General features: G+C 37.6%; 1 protein-coding gene across 8 annotated transcripts in view; it reads left to right on the top strand.

The window, feature by feature from the left end:
- Positions 1 to 27,671, top strand: part of LOC115301461 (UPF0428 protein CXorf56-like) — a 53,528-nt gene that overhangs the window by 10,829 nt on the left and 15,028 nt on the right. For 6 of the 8 annotated variants that reach the window (XM_029951373.1, XM_029951374.1, XM_029951372.1 and 3 more), the window contains one exon: positions 3,681 to 3,770. Coding sequence is in view for 1 of the 8 variants with exons in the window: in XM_029951371.1 (XP_029807231.1) it covers positions 4,586 to 4,608 (23 nt within the window). In the remaining 7 variants the exon portion in view is untranslated. Of the gene's footprint in view, positions 1 to 3,680; positions 3,771 to 4,478; positions 4,609 to 4,698; positions 4,868 to 27,671 lie in introns of those variants that run through there. The other 2 variants (XR_003913122.1, XM_029951371.1) reach the window with 2 other exon arrangements.

The following is a 27,671-nucleotide window of genomic DNA, read 5'->3' as shown; positions in this document are numbered from 1 at the left end:
ATAGACACATAGATCAATGGAACAGAATAGAAAACCTAGAAATGAACCACAACTATATGTCAACTAATCTTTGACAAAGCAGGAAAGAATATCTAATGGAAAAAAGACAATCTCTTCAACAAATAATGCTGGAAAAACTAGACAGCAACATGCAAAAGAATGAAACTGGACCACTTTCTTACACCATACACAAAAATAAATTCAAAATGGATTAAAGACCTAAATGTGAACAGGAAACTATCAAAATCCTGGAGGAGAACACAGGCAGCAACCTCTTTGACATCAGCCATAGTAACTTCTTACTAGACACACTGCCAAAGGCACGGGAAACAAAAGCAAACATACTATTGGGACATCATCAAGATAAAAATCTTCTGCACAGTGAAGGAAACAATCAGCAAAACTAAAAGGCTACTTATGGAATGGGAGAAGATATTTGCAAATGATATATTTGACAAAGGGGTAGTATCCAAAATCTATAAAGAAACTCATCAAACTCAACACCCAAACAATAAATCATCCAGTTAAGAAATGGCAGTGGACGTGAACAGACGTTTTTCCAAAAAAGACGTCCAGTTGACTAACAGACCCATGAAAGAGCGTTAAGCATCATTCATCATCAGAGAAATGCAAATCAAAACTACAAAGAAATATCACCTCACATCTGTCAGAATGGCTAAAACTGGGGCGCCTGGGTGGCTCGGTTAAGCCTCCGACTTCAGCTCAGGTCAGATCTCACGTTTGTGGGTTCGAGCCCCGCATCAGGCTCTGTGCTGACAGCTAGCTCAGAGCCTGGAGCCTGCTTCTGGTTCTGTGTTTCCTTCTCTCTCTCTGCCCCTCCCCTTCTCCTGCTCTGTCTCTCTTTGTATCAAAATAAATAAAACATTAAAAAAAAAAGAATGGCTAAAACTAACAACACAGGAAACAACAAGTGTTGACAAGGATGAGGAGAAAGTGGAACCCTTCTGCATTGTTGACTAAACGCAAACTGGTGCAGCCACTCTGGAAAACAGTATTCCAGGTTCCTCAAAAAGTTAAAATCAGAACTAATCTATGATCCAGCAATTGCACTACTATGTGTTTACCAAAAGGATACACAAATACTGATGCAAAAGGACACATGAACCCCAATGTTTATAGCAGCACTATTGATAATAGCCAAATTATGGAAAGAGCCCAAATGTCCATTGACTGATTAATAGATAAAGAAGATGTGGTGTGTATATAATATACAATGGAATATTACTCAGCCATGAGAAAGAATGAAATCTTGCTATTTACGATGTGGATGGAGGTAGCGAAGTAAGTCAGAGAAAGACAAATACCATATGATTTCACTCATATGTAAAAATTAAGAAGCAAAACAGATGAACATGGGGCAAAAAAGGAGACTTAACTATAGAGAACAAACTGAAGGTTGCTGGAGGGGAAGTGGGTGCAGGGATATGTTAAATGGGTGATGAATATTAAGGAGGGCACTTGCTGTGATGAGCCCTAGGTGTTGTATGTAAGTAATGAATCACAAAATTCTACTGCTGAAACTAATACTACACTATATGTTAACTAACTGAAATTTAAATAAAAAATGTGGTGCCTGGAAGGCTCAATCAGTTGAGCGTCTGACTTCGGCTCAGGTCATGATATTGGAGTTTGTGGGTTCAAGCCCTGCATCAGGCTCTGTGCTGACAGCTCAGAGCCTGGAGCCTGCTTCGGATTCTGCGTCTCCCTCTCTCTCTCTGCCACTCCCCTGCTCACACTCTGTCTCTCTCTCTCAGAAATAAATAAAAATTTAAAAATTAATTAATTAAAACTTTAAAAAGAAAAAAAATAATACATGTACTATGTTTAGAAAAGGCACTTAGCAGGTATTCAATACATGCTGCTACTATTACTATTACTGTAGCAATGGTCCTCTGTTATGGGGAGAGCATAAACAAATCTGTATGTTCATCAGCCTTTGCCTACACATTGAATGAAGATTTTCTACAAAATCTCATTGCTTTTTAAAAAAGTGAGAAGATATTGTGATGAACAAAATTGAAGTTTATTTAAAATTACTTTTATTTAAAAGTAATTTTATCATAACCTTCATAATACATTTTCCTAATGGACAGTAAAAGTATTATTGCCATCACATAATTATCTGTACTGTTCATAGAGTCAAAAGATTGGTAATCGTGGGCCCAGAGACCCATATTTTTGGTAGGACTGTAACCTAGCTTTTATCAGTCTCTCCAGACTTATTTTTTTCCTTCTATTTCTTATGCCCTAGCTTTAAGGATATTCTGTTTCCTGAACTATGTTATGTATCTGATACTTGTTTGGATGTTTCATATTGAAATATTTCTCCAAGTTCCTTTCATCTTTCACTACATTTTATTCACAAATTTATTTACCACTAATAACAATGATACAAATTGCTCAGTGCTCATTCAATCACAGTTATATAGGTAATATAATAATTAATTGAGAAAATACCTAATTGAAAAGGTTATGAGGAAGTAAGTAAGTACTTTTGACATTTTTTTAATGTTTATTTATTTTTGAGAGAGACAAGAGAGCACAACCAGGGGAAAGGCAGAGAGGAATAGAAACAGAGGATCCAAAACGGGCTCTGCGCTGACCGCAGAGAGCCCCATATGGAGTTCAAACTCGCAAACTAGGAGATCATAACCTGAGCCTAAGTCCAGCACTTAACTAACTGAGCCACACAGACACCCCAAGTGAGTGCTGCTTTTAAGTGAATTTTTAAAAAACTCATTATTTTGGCATTGGGTTATTAGAAACCTACTTTATTCAAGCCTTTATATCATGGAGCATGCATTAATTAATTGCTTGATTAATTAATAAAATATTCATTGAGTGTCTGCTGTGTGCCAGATAGTGTTGTAGGTAGGAGGAGTTGCAGGACATACAGCAGAGGCAAGGGGTTCTTTTGAAACTTCTGTCTCTTCCTCCTTTACCAATGCCCAACCAGGGAAATGGTCCATCTCCTTTAAAACATTTTTGACACCTCCCACTCCCTGCTGCTCTCAAGTAAAACTGACCACTGTCTTAAGTGTGCTTCATGATATTTTCTAGATTTCCATCATAACAGTTGATTTGCTGTAACACATCATCCTCCTACTGGACTTTTGATAGATGTTTTTCTGTAGTATCACAGATAGGCTGTGATTTTGTTTTGATCCCATACCATTAAGCTTTCCTCCCCTTCTCCAATGACTGCTGACTTCTTTCTTCCCAGTTTCTTTGGATTTGTCTGAAACACTTTTTGAATGCTCTCTTAAGCATTTCATCCTTATGCTTTTTTACTTATATATATATTTTTAATTTTTTAATGTCTTTTATTTATTTTTGAGAGACAGAGAGACAGCAAGCAGGGGAGGGTCAGAGAGAGAGGCAGGAACAGAATCTGAAGCAGTTCCAGGCTCTGGGCTAGCTGTCAGCACAGAGCTCGAAGTGGGCTCGAACCCACAAACCATGAGATCATGACCTGAGCCAAAGTCAGATGCTCAACTGACGGAGCCACCCAGGCGCCCCATCTTATATTTTTGAATTATGGGATTTTTAGAACAGAAAGGGAATTTAGAGACTGCCTAATCTAAAACTTTGATTTAATGGATAAAGATGAAAATCCAGAGAAATAATGTGACTTGTTCAAAATTGTTCTCTTCTACCAGTTAATGGCAGACCTGGGATCAGCATGCAAGCTTTTTTCAAGATTCAGCACAAATCCACCCTCTCTGAGGCCTTCTTCTTCTAAGTTTCAGGTCAGCTCAATATCTTGCTCTTCTGAATTATGAACCTATTGTCTATAAAATGCATCATTTTGGCAATGGTCATAGAGTATAACGCTGTTTTACGTCATTATCCAATTCCTTCACATTAATATATTCTAACTGATCAGTTAGCTGTAAACATCAGAAAGCACAGATTTTATTGCTTTTATTTTTCTCTCTTTTTAGCAGGTAGCACAGTAGCTAGCAGATACTAAGAAAATAGGTACTAAGTGAATGAATGGGCACATAGTAGGGATTAAAAATATATTTCGCTAATTACCCACCACTTCTCATGTACTTTTAAAACATAATTGTTCTTGTTCCTTAACATTTTAGTTGTAATTCCTTGTAATTTTTAAAAACCAGACTTAGATTCTTGGCAATCAATGAAAAGATGGTTATGTTTTTGGACAGTCTGCTGCAATGTATTTTTTTTTTTTTGAAACTTGGCAGAAAAACCAAGGTTTGTACCCGATTTTTTTGTTTCCTACACTGCAGTTCATCTAATCTTTTAGATCTTGGTGGCTTTCTCTTCTAGACATTGTTCTGTAGAGTGACCCAATTAAATGTGGCCCCGTTTAAAGTCGTGGGACTTTATGTGGGACTGTTTCAAATGATCATCCTGTAATTTTCCAAACCATCATTTTATTTATTTATTTTGTTTCCCTGGTCCAATGTAATTGCTGCTGATGCTAGTGTGGAATCAAAACAAATCTTCCCGTGCTGATGTTCAGGCCGAAGACACAGTTATGAGCAGAGCTAGTCATGTGTCATATATTGCCCTTTAAACATATCCTCATTTATCCATGGTCTGGGCTTTAAGTAGAAGGTAAAAGCCTTTTTTTTTTCTTTTTTTTAACTTACATAGTTTGTCACTAAGTCTGTTAGATCAGCATGTTGTTTGTGTTGTTTTCAGCAGTACAGTCCCCTGATCTATATCAAGTAAACATGATGATGAATTGAACTCACCTCATTGCTCCTGTTCAAGTGCTATGTTTTGATTTGTCAGTATCTCAGAGAAGCAGCACCTGCATGCCAAGACAGAACAGAAGCCAGAGTTCACAAAGGACCACATTTCTCTCTGCAAAAGACCTATGTTTAAAGCAGAGTAGTGTAGTAAATTTGAAATACTAATATGTTTTGAAATATATCTGTGACATTATATACATGTATATATTACAACATGTATTACATTATATTGGTATACACAATATTCTTTCTTTTCGCATCTGGACATTTCTGGGATTATTTAAAATCCATATTAAAAATTCCTGGGACTTTTGGGGTGCCTGGCTGGCTCAGTCAGTAGAGCATGCAACTCTTGATCTCCAGGTGATGAATTCAAGCCCCATGTATGGTGTAGAGTTTAGTTAAAAATATTATTGGGGAGTGCCTGAATGGCTCAGCTGATTAGACATCCAACTCTCTTGATACTCTTGATTTTAGTTCAGGGTTGTGAGATGGAGCTCTGTGCTAAGCCTGCTTAAGATTCTCTCTCTCTCTCTCTGTCTCTGTCTCTGTCTCTCTCTCCTCCCCGCCCCCCGCCTCTCCCCTGCTTGCACACGTGTGTGCTCTCTCTTACTCTCACTCTCTCTCTCAAATTAAAAAAAAGTATTGAAATTTAAAAGAAAATGCATTAATTTCTGTGGCCAAGTAACTTATTTAATTGGTGACTAGGTCACACTATATACACACTGTGCTATTTCATGCCTCCATGCTTTGGTACATTCTAGACTTCTTCCCTTGAGTGCACTTCCTTATCATTCTATAAGTCTGAATTAAATGTCTTTTCCTGAACTGTTTCTTTTCTTTGCCTCTATTACACATAATTTACATGTTGATAGTATACTCATTATACCTATATTATACCTATTAGTTTACATATTTATCATCCTGTTAGACTGTGAAATCCTTAAAGACGAAGATTTTGTCCTATTTATCTTCCCATTATCTAATGCTGTGGGTAGTATATGTTACGTTTGATGAAAGAATAAAAAATATTTATTCCCTCTGGGTGTACTCAACTCATCCTTACTCTCTCTCCCACATAAAAGAAAAATACTAAAAGTCTAAATTTTTTTTTAGAAATGGATATAATTTAATAGCTTAAGCTTCCAAGCTTATGAGAGTAATGTATGCTCAGAACAACAATAAAATAATCAGATGATCAAAAAGGATTTCACTTTTGAAAAAATCAAAAGTGAAAATTTCCCGTAATTCTACTCATCCAGGTATAACTACTTTTAGTATAGATTTTCCCAGACTTTTGTCTATATACATATATAAACACAATATATAAAACAAAAATGGAATATTATACATGCCATTTAGTGACCTGCTTTGTCACTTAACAATATCTTATACTCAACTTTCTGTGTTGATAAATTTTAGCACTACATATTCAGTTTTGGTAAATGCATAGAAAGATGTGCTATATTTTATTTAACCAATCCCTGTAGAGGCACACTATTTTAAGTAGAATATCATGGTTGCGTGAAAGGAAGACACTTCTTCCACACCCAAACGCTGAAAAAATATAAATAAGACCCATTCAAATTGTCTCAAGGAAAAGGATGTATATAAATTGGAACTGGAACAAGAAATCCACCTATCAAGAATCAAGCTCTAGGATCAAGCTATTCTTTCTTATGCTGCTCTCTCTCCTTTTTCTTTGTGTCTCACTAATACACCTTTCTTCGTAGAGCATTTGCTTCCTCTAAACTTCCATTTGCACATAGTTTTGACTTGGCTTATTTCAAACTCTTAATTTGTGAAATTCTTTCTGTTTCTGTTCCTGTTTTCTGTCTGTAGGATTTCAAATATTTTCTTCCCACACCCAGATTATCTTGTACACTCTACTTTGTATCCCTTGGGTATAGAAACTAGAGAAGTGTCAAGAGATGAGGATGAAGAGATAAGTGAAAGTTAGATGACAGAGAAGCCCCTACTAAAAGGTCTGCATTTTTAACCAGGAGTAATAGAAACCCATCATAAAATTTAAAAAAAAATTTTTTTAATGTTTTATTTATTTTTAATACAGAGAGAGACAGAGCATGAGAGGAGGAGGGGCAGAGAGAGAAGGAGACACAGAACCAGAAGCAGGCTCCAGGCTCTGAGCTGGCTGTCAGCACAGAGCCTGATGCGGGGCTTAAACCCACGAACGTGAGATCTGACCTGAGCCCGAGTCGGAGGCCTAACCAACTGAGCCACCCAGGCGCCCCCATCATAAAATTTTAAGAGAGGGTGACACTGTCAGACTTATGACCTAGAAAGACTTCTCCAGCTAAGTGTGATTGTGCTTACAAGTTATAGATGGCAAGAAGACCATTTAGGAGACTGTTGCAATAATTCAGGTAAGAAATGTAGAGGCAGGGAAACAATTTTTAATTTGGACAACCAGATCATCAATGGGCCCATTTACTGAAACATGGAACTCTGGAGGACTGATCTGAAGTTTCTTTGTAAGTGAATTTTTTAAAAAATTTATTAAATGTGTGTGTGTGTGTGTGTGTGTGAGAGAGAGAGAGAGAGAGAGAGAGGGAGAGAGAGAGAAGAATTAGAACAAGTAGGGGACAGGGAGAGAGAGAGAGAGAGAGACACAGAAACTGAAGCATGTTCCAGGCTCTGAGCTATCAGTACAGAGCCTGGTGAGGGACTGGAACCCGTGAACTGCAAGACTATGACCTGAGCTGAAGTCAGATGTCCAACCAACTGAGCCACCCAGGTTGTAAGTGAATTTCTGTTTCTATAATTGCAGAGGTTTTTCCAGTTGAGAAAAATTATACATCACCTCACTCAATCCTTGAAGATCTTCATCTGATTGCCTTGGATCTTTCTACTCTCTCAAATCTATGCAAGAGCTGTGTGGAGATATAGTTGTCTTGAGTCTTAAGCCATACAGCTAACTTATTCCTTTGGCTTTATCCTCTCTCATAATGAAATCAGTTTTCTTGAATGAACACCATGTCGTGCCTTTAACCTGCTGATGTGTAAGAAATACGTGAGAAAAAATATTAAGATATCTTTTGATAATCTGTTTATCAAGTGTCATCCATCAGTATGCCCCTTTCTTCCTTTTTTCTTTTTTTTGTGCCCGCCTCTGGAAGTTGTTCTGGAGGAAACATCTGTCTGGACTATTCTTCACTTCTAGAAAATATTAGGATGCCTGACTGATGCATTGGAAAATGAATTATTTGGGAAAAGGAAACAAGACCCCTTGTTTAGTCAGCTATCTTTGTCATAAGACACAAACCATTCCCTTGGTCTAAGAGTGAGTAAGGTAAGGCCTGGAAACTTTCATTATGCTTGGTACACCTGGCCCCCTGACCTACATTTTATTCCCCAAGAAGGATCTATCCAAGCAAGACAGATGTCCAACTCTCCTGAGAATGCTTGGAGCAGGAGACCTCTCTCCAGTACATTTCTTCCTTTTCCACTAGGGAATAATTTTTGGGTGGGAATAGATTAAGTCTAAGAATTTACTAACTTGAAGTATTGCTTGTAGGATACATGTCTTAGCTATAGTATTATTTACCTATAGCATTGGCTATAGTAGCAGGACCTGACCCATCTCATCTAAATGCATTCAACTATTCCCCCCAAACACTACCCAGGGATTAACAAGGATTTACTTCTTGCTAGGAATTAAAGATTGTTTATATATCCTAGATAGGGGTTCTTCTAAATGGTTATGTAGAAATAGCATTTCCATGGGAAGCTCATAAAATAGATGGGGAGGTAGTCCAAGGAGCAAATCATTTTGGAAAGCACTTCATTCTCTGCCTGCCACTTAAAGATTCACAGGTTACATTAAAATATTAAAGGCTATATAAGAAGTTCTATAACAAAGAAGCCTATTGATTTTTGATAGCTTTACTGAAATATAATTTATATGCCATAAAGTTCACAATTTAAAATATATAATTTAATGATTTTGTATGTAGTTACAGAGGTTTGCAACCATCACCACTTTCTAATTCCATATCACTTTCATTATCCCATAAGCAGTCACTCCCTATTCTCCCTCCCCCCTCCTTTTTTCTCGTATGGATTGCCTATTCTGGATATTTTATATAAATGGAATCATACAATATGTGGTCTTTTGTGATTGTCTTCTTTTCATTCAATGTATTGTGTTTGAGGTTCATCCATGTTTATAGCATGTATCAGTACTTCATTACTTTTTATTGCCAAATATTCCAATGTATAGATATGCCACATTTTGTTTATGTCATCAGTTGATGGGTATTTAGTTTGTTTCCATTTTTTGGCTAGTATGACTAATGCCTGTATGAGCATTCATGCACAAGGAAACATATAAGCTTTGCATGTGTTGAATAGCAGGCTGAGGCTGTGGACACATATCTAGCAGCATGTGGATATCGCAAACTGTCACTTGAAGAGCCAAGTTTTCACTGGGGAAATATTGTATTAGCTTATGCTTAGGTTGTTCTTTTAGCTCAAAATAATTTATGTAAATTATATCAGAAGAAAAAAAGAATACATTACAAAAATGTTTGCATGCTAACTACTTTAATATATCTAGTAGAGAAGAAAGGAAACCTACCTTTTAGTGTGCCAAATAAGAAGCAATAAGTAGTCATTGGATGTCTTCCACTGACAATCTGTTTAAAAAAATTTTTTAATGTTTTATTTATTTTTGAGAGAGAGACAGCATGAGCAGGGGAGGGCCAGAGAGAGAGGGAGATACAGAATCTGAAGACAGGCTCCAGGCTCTGAGCTAGCTGTCAGCACAGAGCCCAAGGCGGGGCTGCGTGATTATGACCTGAGCTGAAGCCGGATGCCCAACCAACTGAACCACCCAGGTGCCCCAAGAATCTCAATTAAAAGAGAAGAAGGCCAGTTACCTGGGAAGCAAGCAGCAGTAACCAGATCATGTCTTAAGGGTTGGGTCAATCTTCAATTCGGCTTGAAACTTGGACAAAATTCCAAGAGCAAGATCACCAACAGTAGATGACTGATAAATCAGTGTGTGTATTATCCAGTACTTATTCCATGCTATCTCGAGTAAAAAATATGAGGACTATGTTGAAAAACCATTTTAACTAATGCCTGTCTTGAAGAGATGACATTTTAACTCATTAAAACTAGTAGTTAATTTGGGCCTTGGTTTTAAGCCCCTGCCCCCCCTTTGCCATAGCATTTGCTAACTTCCTTGCAATTAATGTCCTATGGAACATAACTTGAGAAATACTGCTCTTGTTACCTCACTTCCTAACTTCATTCAAGAAACAAATTATTTCTCTTTAGGTCAAAGGTTGTGATCTTCTTCTAAAAGCAATCCTTTGAGACTTCATAAAACATCACATACAGGGGTGCCTGAGTGGCTCAGTTGGGAAAGTGTCCATTGCTTCATCTCAGCACATCATGGGAGTAAGGTCAAACCCCACATCAGGCTCCACACTGACAGCACAGAGCCTACTTGGGATTCTCTTTCTCCCTCTCTCTGATCCTCCCGTGCACTCTCTGTCATTCTCAAAATAAGTAAGAAAAAAAACCCCATCAAATACGGAAACTAAAAACCTGGCCATTTCCCCATATTTTTGTCATAAGGACAGTTCAACTAATTTCTAATGTAGACCTGGGGTCAAAATGATTCTTGCTCTTTAAATGAGCAAAGTTCTGAAATTTATTTTTTGTATCTTTTCCCTGAGTTTTTATTTAAATTCTAGCTAGTCAACATACAGGTGAAAGTCCTGAAATTTAAAAACTGATCTAACACAGAGAGAGGCAAACCAAGAAACAGACTCTTAACTACGGAGAACAAACTCCCAGAGGGGAGAGGGGTGGTGGGATGGGTGAAATAGGTGATGAGGATTAAGGAGTGCACTTGTGATGAGCAAGGGGTATTGTATGTTAAGTGTTGAATCACCAAATTGTATACCTGGAACTAACATTACACTGTATGTTAACTAACTAGAATTGAAATAAAAGCTTTAAAAAAAATTTAAAAAATAAAAATTGATCTAACAGATAGATCTTATATGGAAATGTAGACAAACTAAACTGGCAGCTTACATGGTAGCCAGAGTAAAGCTCCAAACTCCAAAGGGTGAGTTGCTTTAAATCCTATCTTTACTAATAACAGAGGAGAACAGTGATAGGAATTCTAAAAATGGGTCATTTTAAACTTTGAAAGTTGATTACAATGCATATTCTTTACAGAAGCAGATTTACCTTTCTAATTATGTTTCATTTAAGCTATTGCTAAATTTTTCTAATAAGCCAATAGTTCTTAGCCTTTTTTGTTTTACAACACATGAAAAATTATGATCACCAATGTGATACTCTTCCAAGGTTATCTATAATTCTTAGCCCAGACTGCAATTCTACTTTTTCATTTCCCACTCATTAAAACATATTCAAATGCAAATAAATGAGAATAAGGTTATAAAAGGAATTACTGCTTACTTTTTCTGGTAGAGAGCTCAGTGGGGCTTAACCAAGTTTTATTTCTCTTGGAAAAATACCTCAAACAAGCCTCAACTAGAAGCTAGATATATCAGTAGTGAATTGGGGGAGATGGGAGTAATCAAAGTGCAAAAGAAGCCAAATTTCAAGGAGAGATTGACTCTTAGAAACTCATCCCAAAGGAAAAAGCAATTAAAAACTGCCTTTCTCAGCTTAGGTTCCTTGCTTTTTGGACCAGCCTTTTAAATATTATAACATGTACCATTAATGAACCTTGTACTATAGGAAGTATAAATGACCACTACCACAGAATTATAAAGCAGAGCCCTGAGGGGATCACCAGGAGAAAAGGGAATATTCACAGTTCATCCTTATTTTGTTTCTACTCTTTATCTGCCCAAGCCTTGCTGTATTTCACTAGGTTTCAGAACTTTCCCAGTCTTGCTGCTACCAGGCCCCCCAATGCTGAGTTGAGAAACATTGAGCCCCGTATTGATTTTGAGAGAGCAAGAATTCTATTTTTTTTTAAATGAGATATGATTGACATGTAGCATTATATTAGTTTCAGATGTACAACATACTGATTTGATATTTGCATATATTGCAAAATGATCACCACAATAAGTGTGGTTAACATCCATTACCACATAGTTAAAAAATATTTTTCTTGTGATGAAAACTTTTAAGGTCTGCTCTCTTAGGAAGTTTCAATAATATTATTAACTAAAGTCACCATGCTGTGCATTATATCCCTTTGATGTATTTGTTTTATAACTGGAAGGTTTTTTTAACGTTTTTATTTATTATTGAGACAGAGAGAAACAGAGCATGAGTGGGGAAGGGGCAGAAAGAGAGGGAGACACAGAATCTGAAACAGGCTCCAGGCTCTGAGCTGACAGCACAGCACCAGATGCGGGGCTCCAACCCACAAACTGTGAGATCATGACCTGAGGGAAAGTCCGATGCTTAACCGACTGAGCCACCCAGACGCCCCAATAACTGGAAGTTTGTACCTTTTGACCACCTTTACCCGTTTCACCCACGCCCCCTACCCTCCCTGCTGACAACCACCAATCTGTTCTTTGTATCTATGAGTTTGGGGGTTTTGGGGGGAGGGCAGGGCTTAAAGTCCACATAATCATACGGTGTTTGTCTTTCTCCATTTGACTTATTTCACTTAGCATAATGCCCTCAAAGTCCATCCATATTGTTACAAATGGCAAGATTTCATTTTTTTTCTTTTTTTATGGCTAAACAAGGATTCTTAAAAGCAACCCTAATGACATTTTGGAGCAGTTTAATTTTTTATTGTGGCGGACTGTCCTGAGCATTGTAAGATGTTTAGCAGTATTCCTAGCTTATAGCCATTAAATGTCAGAACATTTCCGCCTCTTAGTTGTGACAACCAAAAATATCTCCAGACATTGCCAAATGCCCCCTGAGGGGGAGAAAGGACCCCAAATTGAGAAAAAGCCCTTTTTCTTTTAATTCAATTGAAAGAAGGAGAAAATTTATTTAAAATAATATTTTTTAAGGAAACTAGGAGAACAAAAGCAAAACACAGAAGCATAGCATTAGTAAACAACTATGAGGGTGTGGGGCACCTGGGTGGCTCTGTTGATTAAGTGTCTGACTCTTGAATTTGGCTCAGGTCATGATCTCATCATTCATCAGATAGAGTCCCACATCGGGCTCTGCTCTGACAGCATGGAGCCTGCTTGGGATTCTCTCTCTCTGTCAGTTTCTCAATCTCTCTCTCAAAAGAAATAAGCATTAAAAAAAAATAGAACACCCATGATGGTTTTACAATACTGTGAATATGCATAATGCTACTGAGCTGTTCACTTAAAAATGGTTAAAAAGATAAAACATGTTATGTATATAATTTTCTAGAACAGCACAGCACTAAGTATACAGATTTCTGAAACTAATTTAACTAAACTTTAATGACAAATTAGCATTATTAGTATAGTTTATCACATACTTAAATTGAGGATCTTCTTTATGCATTAGCACCGTCTAAGGAACTCTGCCCCAAAACTCCTTTCTTAGAAAGTAAATATTTTAATTTCTGTTTTGCATCAGGCATCTGAGGCAAATCTCCTAGGCGGACAGGACACTAGGCCACTCAATAGCTCTCAGTCCACTATCTGAAAGGATCATTATAATAGAATAGATCTTGGAGATCATCTTGTCATACAGATAAAAAAGTTGAGGTCAAAACAGGGTTAGTGACTTACGCAGGTTCATGGAGCCATTTGAAGGTCATGCCAGGACCAGGACCCAGATATCCTGCTTAGAGTTCAGGGTTGTGCTGCTAAACCACACAAAAGCCCATTCATGGAAATACATTTTTATCAGAGACTGCCAGCACCTCTTGTGAATTACAGTGATTTTTACAGGGTGGGGAAACATCTAATGGGAGGAAAATGAATGCAGATTAGCTGGAGTGAAATCATCTGAATAAATGTCATTGAGAAGTGACTGAGGAACAACAGCATCCATTCTCAGGAAATGAGATATACTAGTTGTACTCAATGAGATGGACATATATTTACATTATTTTAAAAGGTTTTGAAAACTGACTTTCAAAAACACCTGTTTCAATTTAATTTCTGTTCTCTGGACTTTCATGGCAATGCTTCCTGCCTTTGTTCACACTGCATCATAACCTGGAGGTGCCACCCCCTTCTACTCTTGCTCAAAATTCAGATCAAATGTAAAGCCTTCCCTGAACTTCAATTTCCCTGGCACCTCCAAGAAGAAATTAAACATTTCTTTCTCTACATTTCCATAGCAACTTACATGTATAGACATTTTACCTATGGTGGGCTTTAATATTGCAAACTGGATATAATTAAATGCATAGGGAATGCGAGCCACTGGCTAGACTGGCTACAGGTTCTATGATCCACCCATGATACAGAATTTCTGCTGCTTGTTATGTAGGAACATAAGGCTGAATGAATAGCTGGCGACTTACTTGGCCTCTTGTTTGTGAACTAGGCGCAAATTTGTTTTGCATCACATTTCACTCCTGCATCATATCTGTCATAACAATGGGTAATAAACGTGATAATAATGTGTATTAGAAGTGCTGGGCTAATGATAATATTGTGTAGAGCTAGGAAAATAAAGGCTATGACTTATGCAAAAGTTGAGAGTAATAAATTTTTTGAAAAGACATGCAATATCATTAGAGCTGCCAGATTTCATATCACTAAAGTAAATGTTAATAAGATTTTTAGAATTATCTTTCTGGAAAATAAATGCCTAGTAAACTTCAAGCCAAAGTTGACAACAGTAATGGAGAAGCTCCAGAGCATGAAGTTAAGGGGCCAGGGGAAAGACTCAGGCTTGTTTTTGTCTGTTTTGGCCAACCCAATCTGTTATTTTTAGGCCACAATAACAAATATTTTTATTGTTGAAATTACTGAAGAGATGGCTCAATTCTCCCCATTGAGATAGTCACTTTATTATTTTTTTAATGTTTATTTTATTTTTGAGAGGGGGAGACAGAACATGCAGGAGAAGGGCAGAAAGAGGGAGACAGAGCATCCAAGGCAGGCTCTGAGCTGGCAGCACAGAGCCTGCTGTGGGTCTCAAACTCAAGAACCATGAGAACATGACCTGAGCTGAAGTCAGACACTTAACTGACTGAGCCACCCAGGCACCCTGAGACAATCACTTTTATGATGCAATTTTTAGATAATGTTTTATAGGAAACCAACTGGTGCAAATAATAGAACAGTATCTTTATTGATAATTAAATTCTACCTTGTAATACTTTGTGTATTTCTCATCCCCATAAGATTGTAAGCTTCTTGAGGCCCAGAATCATGACATTCATTTTTGTTCCCATTCTACCTTTCACTTCAGAAAGGAGCACTAAGGCTAGTGCAAAAGTATTCAATACTTTTTTTCCTGGGTAGAATTATGGGGATAAAAAGATTCTTACCTTTTTTCTTTAAACCTTTTTTTTTGTCGTGAAATATAACTCAATCAGGAAAGTACACAAAACAAAAATGTGTGGCTCAGAGCTACCACTAAGCAAACACCCACTTCTCAGCTCAAGGAGAATAACATTACCAGAACCTTCACACAATCACGATCTCCTCTGTTCTCCCAAAGCTAACCATTTTCCTGACTTTTCTAAGAATGCACTCTTAACATTATAGTTTAGTCTTACCCATTTTTTTTTCAAGCTTTCTACAAATGGAAATATATATTATGTATTCTTTTGTATCTAGCTTCTTTTACTAGACATTATGGTTATGAGATTCATCCATAACATTGTATGTAGAGGTAGTCTGTTCAGTTTCATTGCTGTATATCATTTTATTGAATGAGTGTATCACATTACATATTTATCTATTCTGTTTTCAAGGCCATACTTGGGTCATTTCCAGTTTAGAGAGATTACAGATAATGCGTCCATGAACATTTACATACATGTCTCTTTGGTTTATTTTGTGCACACATTTCTACTGGGTACCTGACTGTTGAACAGCTGAGTCATAGGGTATGTGCATCTTTAACTTTGATTGAGAAAGTCACATTGGTTATATCACTTCTGCCAGCAGAATCTGAGTTTCCACTGCTTCACATCCTTGCCAACAGTTGTGAAGGTCAGTGTATTTAATTTTGGCTATTCTAGTAGATATGTAGTATTATCCAACTGTAGTTTTAATTTGTGTTTCTCAGATTACTAATGAGGTTGGGCAATTTTCATATGTTTATTGGCTCTTTGATACTGTGTTTGGAGAAATGCCTGTTTAAATCTCTTGCCTATTTTCAATTGGATTATTTATCTTTTTCTTATTTCTAGCAGTTCATTATACATTATATATTTTGGATACAACCCCTTTGTCAGTTATATATGCTATAAATTTATTTTCCTCTTTTAAATTTTATAGTTGACATGCAGTGATACATTAGTTTCAGGCGTATAACAGTGATTTCATCAACTCTATACTTTAAATTTCTGTTTCCTTTTTTGTGGCTTGTCTTTTTATTATCTTAATATCTTTTGATGAATGGAAGTTCTTAATTTTAACAGAGTCAAATTTGTCAACTTTTAACTTATGTATCCTGTTTTGGAATGCTTCCCTTATACCAAGTCATGAAGATTTCTCTTATCCTGTAGGAACTTTAATTTTTTGCCTTTCAAATTTAGATCTACAATCCACCTTGAACTGATTTTTGTGTATGGTATGAATTAAGGGTTGTGTTTCCCCGCCCCCAAGATTCTTGTTCAAATATCCTAATACCATTTATTGAAAAGACTGTTCTTTCCCCACTGCTCTGCAGTACCACTTGGTTAAGAACCAAATGTCCATCAGTGACGAGCTGTTTCATTGTATTTATCCTTCTTTGCACCAACAGCACACTGTCTTCTTTCCTATAGCTTTCTACCATGTATTTATTTTTATTTATTTACTTTTAATATGTATATTTATTTATTTTGAAAGAACAAAAGATGGCAGAGAGAGAAAGAGAGAGAATCACAAGAACGCTCTACACTGTCAGCACAGAGATAGATGCCAGGCTCAATTTCACAGATCGTTGCATCATGACCTGAGCTGAAATCAAGAGTCGGTTGCTTAACTGACTGAGCCACCCAGGCAGGCACCCCTCTACTGTGTGTTTATTCTCAGGAGAATAAGTTCTCCTTTTTGGTTCTTCTTCAAAAAGGTCTTGGCTATTTTTGTTACTTTGTACTTCTATGTAACTTTTATGGTTTTTTAATTTTATTCATTTTTGAGAGTGTGAGCAGGGGAAGGGCAAAGAGAGAGGCGGACAGAGGATTTTAACTGAGCTCCGCACTGACAGAAATGAGCCCAATGTGGGGCTCAAACCCACAAACCATGAGATCATGACCTAATCCGAAGTTGGATGCTCAACCAACTGAACCACCCAGGTGCCCCTGCACTTACACATAACTTAGAACTAGCCTGTCAAGTGGCACTTTCATTTTATCTCCTAAGGCTGACTTCCATCTAAGTTCTTCTAGGATGATGTTTAAGTTAGGCTTCAATGGCAGTAACACTTTGAAAGGACATGATATAATGCAAAAAAACATGGGCTGTGGAGTTAGATTCGAGTTGGAGTGCACCCCCACCCCCATCTAAGTGTTGGGTCATTCGAAGGGTTCAGGCTTGTATCTGTCTACCTTGATCAAGTGTCTATTTTTCTTAGTCCATAATAACAATACCATTTTTATTACTAAAATTACCATTAAAATTCAGCACTGCGCAGCTATATTGGCATCATGATAAATATTTCTTAGTTTAACCTTAGGCTAAGACAAAACTATCACAACAATGCTGCATACATTGCATCTGGCAGCCGTGAGCATCATTACACATGTATCATACATGTAGCTTTTGTCTCACCTTTTAAACTTTAAACATTTGTAGTTGCATACAGACTAATTAATTTTTATTATCTTTTTACCATACTCACAGAGCATATATTTTAACTCACACACACGAAAAGCATATATGGAATCTATGAACTCAGTTATAACAAATACTCGTGAGCCTCACATTTGAAATCCAAACCATATACTCCTCTTCTATTTATTTTAACTGCTATCTAATTTAAGCATCTTTGAGAATTTGGCCTGTCTAATTTATATTAGTAGTTTAATATTCACTTAAAATAGTCTCAAACTCAGTTTGAGTTAGACAGCTGCATCCAGCTTCAATAAGTGGTTATTTTGCAGCTCATTAATGCTATGAAATCTGTGAACATGTTTATTTAGAAAAACTGGCAGGCAGGCAATTTTGTCTCCAAATCCATCTACACCTCTAAATATGTGTAACTGTGACTGCATATGGCCTCTTACACACATTCAGATATGAATTCCAGTCCCCACCATTCTCTGAATCTCTCTTTCTCACACTTACATACACACATATTCAGATACACATAAAGAAAAGGATAGAAAAAGAAAAGATAAAAACAGCTCCCATCTGATCCATCCACCATCTGTCCTTTTCTATCTATCACTGCAAAATGGGGCAAAACGCTCACTCCTGTATTCATTTCTCTCTTTTAGTCCTTATTCTCTTATTCAAGCTGAGTTGAAGACAAGGTGGGTGTGCAAGAGGCAGTCCATTGTTTCCCACTGCATGATTTTCCTTTTCAGTGACTCCATGGCTGTTGTCAGCTCACAAAAGCCATCACGAGATGTTCTTTTATGGTTACATGGGGAACTCTGAACACTTTGTGGGAGGTGTCTCACAGGAGAAAAGTGGAGTCTGTCAGCTACTGCTATTAATGCCATCTTGTCACCAGGTGGCAAAGGCTGCCAAATAACCTAAAACTTATCAAAGAAGAAAGACTGATGGATTTATAGCATCTGAGCTCATACAATATGCTCATTTTTTTAATGTTTATTTATTTTTGAGGGAGAGAGACAACGTGAACAGGGGAGGAAAGACAGAGAGAGGGAGACACAGATTCTGAAGCAAGCCCTAGGCTTTGAGCTGTCAGATCAGAGCCCGACATGGGGCTTGAACTCACGAACTGTGAGATCATGACCTGAGCCAAAGTCGGACGCTCACCTGACTGAGAAACCCAGGTACCCCTACAACAAGCTCATTTAATTGATGGTATGTTTTATTCTTGTGTTAGGATCTTCAACTTTAGGAACACATGTCTTTATTGTTGTAATCTTTTGCTTCCCCTTCACCTCTTTGTGTCTGTGTGTATGTGTGAATATGTATGTATTCTCTTTCTGAAGAGAAGATTTTATACATGGAAACCTTGTTTGTTACACTGGACATGTCTATATAGCATAGGTCAGTTCAATAGGTATTTATTAAAAATTTTTAAAATATTTATTCATTTTTGAAAGACAGAGTGTGAGTGAAGGAGTGGCAGAGAGAGAGAGGGAGACACAGAATCCGAAGCAGGCTGCAGGCTCTGAACCGTCAGCACAGAGCACGATGCAGGGCTCGAACCCACAAACTGCGAGATCATGACCTAAGTCCAAGTCGGATGCTCGACCAACTGAGCCACTCAGGCACCCCTCAATAGGTATTTTATTAAGGCACCACCAGGTATTCAGGACACAGAGATGAAAGATATGGTCCCTGCTCTCAAGGAGCTTATGGTATAATGGTATTTGTCTTTCTGAAGAGAAGATTTTATACATGGGAACCTTGTTTGTTACACTGGACCAATAGCTAATGCTGGAATAAATTGATTAACAAAATAAGTAATAATTGTATTATATTATAATCCAAATAATATAATAAATATCTATAAGTCCAACTGATACAAGTAATAGAATAAATAAATAAATGAGGGAGAAGGGACACATATTACATAAAGTATTAAAACCTAACTGGACTTTCCAGAAGGCATAGTTCAGTCATGGGAAGCAAAAGAGAACCAATTTGTGTATCAATTAAATATAATTTTTATATTTGAAGTAAAATTTTCTAAGTTTCAAAATTATTTATTTATTTAAATGTTTACTTATTTCTGAGAGAAAGAGAGACTGGTATGAGCAGGGGGAGGGGCCAAGTGAGAGGGAGACACAGAATCTGAAGCAGGCTTCAGGCTCTGAGCTGTCAGCACAGAGCCCGATGTGGGGCTCAAACTCATGAGCCATGAGATCATGAGATGAGCCAAAGTCAGACGGCCAACCGACTGAACCACCCAGGCACCCCTAAAGTAATTTTAGACTTACGGAAAAGTTGCAAAGATAGTACAAATCTATATTCCTCTACCGAGTTCCTATGTATCCTTCACCTAAGTTCCCCTAATATTAACATGTAGCCATGGTATATTTATCAAAACTAGGAAATTAACATTGGTACAATACTATTGACTTAAGCACAGATTTTATTCGGCCATCACCAATTTTCCACTAATACCCTTCCTCTGTTCCAGGATCTAATGTAGCCTTCAACATTGCATTTACTTACCATGTCTTAGTCTCCTCTAGTCTCTGACAGTTTCTTAGTCTTTTCTTACCTTTCATAATCGTGATACTTTTGAATAGTACCGATCAGGAGTTTTGTAGAATGTTTCCCATTTGGGGTTTATCTGATGTTTTCTCATTCTTAGATTGAGGTTATATAGATTTTTCAGAAAAATCTCACAGGAGCCATGTACCCTCAGCACATCTTGTCAGGGTTATGTGATATTGATATATCTATTTACTAGAGATATTAACCTTGAACATTTGTTAACATAATATCTTCCAGGTTACTATTTTTTTCCTCTAAAATTAACAGATATTTTGTGGAAAATATTTTAGGGCTATGTCAATAACTTGTTTTTCCTTAAACCATCACCCACTAATTTTGTGTTACTAAAATAATCTTTATTTTAGAATAGTTTTAGGTTGACAGAAAGGTTGCAAAGATAGTATGTAGCATTCCCATATCCCCCTCACCCATTTTCCCCTATTGTTAACATGTTACATATACATTTGCACAACTGCTGAACAAACATCAATACATAACTGTTAACTAAACTCTGTACTTTATTTAGATTTCACTACTTCACACAATGATTTTAATTTTCAGTCAATCTTACCTTTAGTAACTATTACTGTGGAGTTCTAATGGTGATTTTCTATTCCCATTTTTCCATTTCCCTTGCTTTTTCTACATCATTAACTGGAATTCTTCTATAAGGAACAATCATCCATTCTCCATTTTTTTCTGATCATTTATTTATGCCAGTGTGAACTCATGGGTATTTACTATATTTTTTTGGTTTATAATATCATATTATCATTATTTATTTTGTTGATCAAATTATTCCAGCTTTAGCCACTGGGAGCTCTTTCAGGTTAGTTTCTGTGTCTTTTTTACATGCTCCTATCACTTCTTCTCCATTTTGGGGTTGGGAGGCACTTCCTTATTTTCTAGCATTATACATGTAATTTTTATACAAACCCAATAGACACTCTCATCTAAGACAACCTTTTTTTTTTCTTTTATAGTTTATTGTCAAGTTGGTTTCCATGTAACACCCAATGCTCATCCCCACAAGTGCCCTCCTCCATGCCCATCACTCCCCTTCCCTTCCTCCCCACCCCCATCAGCCCTCAGTTTGTTCTCAATATTCAAGAGTCTCTCATGATTTACCTCCCTCCCTCTCCCCAACTATTGTTTTACCCCTTCCCTCGCCCACGGTCCTCTGTTAAGTTTCTCCTGATCCACTTATGAGTGAAAACATATAGTATCTGTCCTTCTCTGCCTGACTTATTTCACTTCGCATGACACACTCGAGTTCCATCCACATTGCTACAAATGGCCAGATTTCATTCGTTCTCATTGCCATGTAGTATTCCATTGTATATATAAACCACATCTTCTTGATCCATTCATCAGTTGATGGACATGTAGGCTCTTTCCCTGATTTGGCTCTTGTTGAAAGTGCTGCTATGAACATTGGGGTATATGTGCCCCTATGCATCAGCACTTCTGTATCCCTTGGGTAAATTCCTAGCAGTGCTATTGCTGGATCATAGGGGAGTTCTATTGTTAATTTTTTGAGAAAACACCACACTGTTTTCCAGAGTGGCTACACCAGTTTACATGGCCACCAACAGTGTAGAAGGGTGCCCGTTTCTCTACATCCTTCCCAGCATCTATAGTCTCCTGATTTGTTCATTTTAGCCACTCTGACCAGCATGAGGTGGTATCTCAGTGTGGTTTTGATTTTTATTTTCCTGATGATGAGCGACACTGAGCATCATTTCATGCATCTGTTGGCCATCTGGATGTCCTCTTTGGAGAAGTATCTGCTGATGTCTTCTGTCCATTTCTTCACTGGATTATTTGGTTTTTGGGTGTGGAGTTTAGTGAGTTCCGTGTAGATACTAGCCCTTTATCTGATATGTCATTTGCAACTATCTTTTCCCGTTCTGTTGGTTCCCTATTAGTTTTATTGATTGTTTCCTTTGCTGTGCAGAAGCTTTTTATCTTGATGAGATCCCAATAGTTCATTTTTACTCTTGATTCCCTTGCCTTTGGGGATGTACCAAGTAGGAAATTGCTGCGGTGGAGGTCAAGGAGGTTGTTTCCTGCTTTCTCCTCTAGGGTTTTTATGGTTTCCTGAAAGAGAGACTCTTTTAATTAAATGCTTATTATTTTCTTCCTCAGTTGACTTTTTTTCCCTTTCTTTACTCTCATCACCCAAACATTATGATTATCCAAAATTACACTTAAAAGTCAGGGCATGAGAAGGGAAAAGGGTAAGACGGAGGTGGACAGAGCCTGCTTTCTTACTTTTTCCTTTATTTGTGGTCTTTGGCAAGTTACCTTACCTTTCTAAGTCTCAGTAAACTCATATGCAAAATGGTGATAATGCTAATGATATTTTACCTTGCGGAGTCATAAAGATTAGATGAGTTAAGATGAAAAAGTACCCTGTCCATAAAGGTTATAGAGTTATCTCTATATCATAGCACAAGGACACTGTCTCCCATCCTTTTAATTATTTGCTAATGGTTGTTAAATAAAATGTTTTTATGATTACACAGAGAGGCCCATTCAAGGGAGAACAATGAACAACTGAAATTGTACTAGCCAAAAAACTGAGCCTGGAACCGGATTAATGTATTTACTCAGATGCAATATCATTTCTATAACCTTATTCATTCAGAAAACCCAAGGATTAGCCTGGTGATAAGCATGACCTCTCTGTCTTTCAAACATAAAATAAAGGCTTTGTCCCTATTAAAATATAAGTATGTCAGGATCAAATTCTTTTTCTTCCAAAGCCATGCAATATGTTTCCTAAACCAACATAAACTGTCATGTGGAAGTAATTCAAGTTGTAGAGTCTGATTGTTTGCCCAGAGTGGTCATCCACATTGTTCATCAGTCAGTGAGATGAATGGAGCACCCATTGCATATAAAGAAGAGCTGCCTTGGGCACGACCCAGGAAGTAACAGGCTTAGTACCTGTCCTTGCACAGAATGAAACCCACCGTATCATTTCTGAGACCTGAAGCTAAAGAAGAAATCTTTTTGGTATGATTTTCTCAAATCAAACTAGAATCTAAAGCTTAAGTAAATAAAGTGTGACTACAGAGTAGCGTAGGTAGGAGCCAGGAAAGGACAGAGTGAACTGAAAACCAAGATCAACAAAGAAGTGTTTTGCTTCCTCTTTTTTTGTGGCATATTTCATTATTTCCTATTCTTTTTTTCCCCATGTCTCATTGTCTTCTCCAATGTATTTGACTTGAACTAATTCTTTATGGAAATATAATAACACTGGAGACCAAACAAGTGTTTTATGGTCTGAAAGAGATTCAACATAGTGCAGCAATAATCTTTTTAAAAAATATTTATTAGAAACACATAGCACCCCTTCTATCACTTAACCAATCTGAAATAAACCCTGAGGGCACCTGGATGGTGTAGTTGGTTGAGCGTCCCCCTCTTGATTTCAGCTCAGGTCATGATCTCATAGTTCGTATGATCGAACCCCAAGTCCAGCTCTGTGCTGACAGCATGGAGCCTGGTTGGGATTCTCTCTCTCCCTCTCCTTATGCCCCTCCCCTATTCTCTCTCACTCAAAAATAAATAAATAAGCATTAAAAATGAAACAAAACTTAAAAACCTCATAATCTGCTATGAAAATTTTTGTATATAGTAAACTCAAAACTTGGGGTAATACAGTGATACTACTGAGAATGTCCTGTTTCTGATTCTAGCCTGATTCTAGGCCCCTCTCCCCTCCTCCATGAAGTCTTAGCAATGGCACTCTGACAACTGATTTTAAAAGGATTTGCAACATTATCTAGAAAGCATAGAATGCAGAACAGGAACTTAAGTTACCATAGTAGCCAGAAGTCTCTCCTCTTTCTCTTGACTCCAACTCTGGCCTCTTATTGCTTGCCCCCGGATTTTATTATTTTCAGCACCAACCCTGAAGGATTTGAACTACAACTTCTCAGATGGAATGTGATTACCACACAGCTGTCTTTTTTTTTTTTTTAAACATTTATTTATTTTGAGAGACAGAGACAGAGCATGATCAGGGGAGGGGCAGAGAGAGAGGGACACACAGAATCAGAAGCAGGCTCCAGGCTCTGAGCTGTCAGCACAGAGCCTGATGCGGGGCTCGAACCTACGACCTCTGAGATCTTGACCTGAGCTGAAGCCGGAAGCCCAACCCACTGAGCCACCTAGGCACCCTGCCACACAGTTGTCTTAAACAGAAAAGTGGCCTGTAGTTAGACCACTTTTTCCTTGATTCTTATGACTATGGAACCATGAGCAGGCTGCACTATGGCATTTCAGCACTAAGTGGAGCCAGTCACCCAACTACCTTTAAACTTACAAATCAGCAAAGAGCACAGCCCATTTACCTGAAAGCCTGACTTCATCTATGGGTTTACAAATGGACAAAGCTGAAGTTTTATGGTAAATCATCTGTTTAGTATATTTGAATGCTCAACTCTGTGGGCAGATTCAAGGTGAACAATTCCTTTCCCTCATCTCACATGGATTAAAGAAAATGGATCAAATAAACACAAATAAAATTGTACGTTGTGATTGTTAATCCCAATAGCCTTTGTTTCAAATTTCTACAAGACAGCTAACTACTAGTCTTTGATGGTTCAGATTCTGATATGCAGAATGAAGTGAAAGCAAGCATTCTTTCTTTTCACAGATAAGGAAAATAAGGCAGAAAGCAGAGAAATAAAGGTAATAGTTCACCTCTTACACTTAGGATCTCAGGTTCTTTCAAGAATTGGATGGTTTGCTCTGTCTGTGCTGAGTTTCTAGATGATACTGGTTTGTGTCTCTCCTTATTACTCCCCCATTGGTCTTCTACATCCCACAACTGACTCTCTTGAGATTGCATTGTCTATATAAGGAGACCAGAGAAAATGCTAACAGTTATAGTAGAGTGCAGTAGGTGCTACATAGGGTGGGGACAGGCTCTCACTCAGACTGCAAAAAGGCAGTGGCATTTGGGCTGAACCTTGGAGATAACTAACTGGGAAAGTTCAGAGGCATAAAACAGCCTATGTGTAGCAATATCTAACAGTAAGCTACAACTCAAAACAATATAGAAAGAAGGGCTAGATTGAATAGTATAGAACAGACCTGTCCTGAAAGAGATGACAAGAAGTCAGAGTGAGGTCTTGTTTATCCAGTTACTAATGCATCATAATAAATGACTCCTTATTAAGGGAGGGACTTCTCTGGGCCTTCTTTTCTAATTTAATGGTTGTGAGGAGTGGAGTATCTTTCTATGGCCAAGTCCCCAAGGGCAGGTAAGAGAACTGACCTTGCTGACACTGTGAGCTCATCTCCTTTCTCTCCTTTCACTGTCAATCTCCCCGCATCTGTAGCCCATACTCCCAACCCCCTACTCCCTCCTCTCTCATTCTCTTAGTAACTCTTTAAACTTTGACTTCTACCCCTGACTGCTTTCTGTAAGATAAACCAGGATTCATTTTTTTTCTCCGATTAGTTTTATTTAGTTCATCTTCTCTTCTCAGTAACATTTATTCTGCTGACCTCACTGTCTGATGGATACCTTTCTTTAAAACCTTTTGATGGTCCATCACTCCTTTGCTTTGTCAGTATGTCTTCCCTTTTTTGTCTCCAATTGTGTATGCCCCTAAAGTTGTGTGCTGGACCTGGCTTTATACTCAATTCCTTGCTCATTTTTTGTGACGTCCTATTCCTTTATACCTATAAATTCCATATATATGTGCTCCATCCAAATTCTAAGACTTAACTTTTAACTTATGTTTAATTCAAAAGATGTGATAGTACACAGGTTAAAAGTATGGATTCTGACGTCACAATGTCTGAGTTCAAATCTGGGCTCTGCCACTTACTGGAAGTGTCACCTAATTTCCTTATCTGTAAAGTGGAAATAATAAAATTTACTTCATTGGATTATTGGAGGATTATTATGCACAGAATAGTGTACACAGAAGAGTGCCTGTTACATAGTAGCTATGTTAGTATTAACTCATTATTATTATGCACAGATCAAATCTTAAAATCTGCTCTCAGTACATCTCCATTTACATATCCCTTGAATTCATTCCTTACTTTCAATTCCTACAGCTTTCTCCTCCTTGTAAAGAAATGATTAAGAGTGTGGCCTGTTGAGTCAAACAATGGTTAGAATTTAAGTTCTACTTCTTATCAACCAAATGACCTTGTGTAACATACTTCACCTCTCCCAGCCTTCATCTCCTCATCTGTATCTATCTCATAGAATTTTTGTGAGGGTTAAATTAAGTAATATATGTGAATGAGATGATACAAGTACAAGGTAAACACTTAAATAGTAGTTATTCCTTGATGTTACTGACTGATTTTCTATATTTTGCACAAATAATCCATCTTCCACAAAGCCTCCTCTTATTGCTCCAACCACAATGCTACCTCTTTCTTCTGAACTTCTGTAGCATTTGTTATTTGACAAGTTAGCATATATCACTATGTACTGTCACTTACCATTTTGCTAATATTTTTTCTCTCCCTGGTTTAAGTGGAAGCTTTTTGAAGGTAGGGATCTTGCCTTACACCTCCTTTAGTTTTAGCATCTAGCCTGGTGTTTGGCAAATAAATGGTGATAGACAGCTGTATTTTCCTTGTATTTCAAGTGTCCAAATTGCAGTGATTATCTTTCTCCACACAATCTACTCTTCTTCTCAAGTCCTTTGATTCTGTCTCTGTTAAAACATCACCTTTATTTCTAATCTAGTGCAGAAATCTTTGACACTTCTCATAAATTTCTTATGTACAAGATCTTCCTGGGGGCACTTGGATAGCTCAGTTGGTTAAACATCTGATTCTTGATTTCAGTTCAGGTCATGGTTTCATGGTTCTTCGAGCCCCACATCTCTCTCTTCCTCTCTCTGTGCCCCTCTCCTGTTCACATTCTCTCTCAAAATGAATAAATAAACATAAAAAAAAAAAAGATCTCACTGAGGTCTATCAATTCTGTATGCTCCTGGCTCAATGCCTACCACATAGCACTTGCTCAAAAAAACGGTAATGATGAGTGACTCAAAATATAAATTAATACATATATAAATGACTAGATTTTTATTGTAACAATTTTTAATATATACTTATTTTGACAGAGAGAGAGAAAGTGCATGCCTGCACAGCAGGGGAGGGGCAAAGAGAAAGGGAGACAGAGAATCCCAAGTAGGCTCTTAACTGTCAGCACAGAGCCGAACAGGGGCTACATCTCACAAATGGTGAGATCATGACCTGAACCGAAATTAAGAGTTGGATGCTCGGGGCGCCTGGGTGGCTCAGTCGGTTAAGCATCCGGCTTCGGCTCAGGTCAGATCTCACAGTTTGTGGGTTCGAGCCCCGCGTCGGGCTCTGTGCTGACAGCTAGCTCAGAGCCTGGAGCCTGTTTCAGATTCTGTGTCTCCCTCTCTCTCTGACCCTCCCCTGCTCCAGCTGTCTCTCTCTGTCTCTCAAAAATAAA

Source organism: Suricata suricatta, chromosome 9 (assembly GCF_006229205.1).
Source record: "Suricata suricatta isolate VVHF042 chromosome 9, meerkat_22Aug2017_6uvM2_HiC, whole genome shotgun sequence".
In the NCBI taxonomy this organism is placed as follows: Eukaryota; Metazoa; Chordata; class Mammalia; order Carnivora; family Herpestidae; genus Suricata; species Suricata suricatta.
This window is presented reverse-complemented; position numbering and strand designations above follow the sequence as displayed.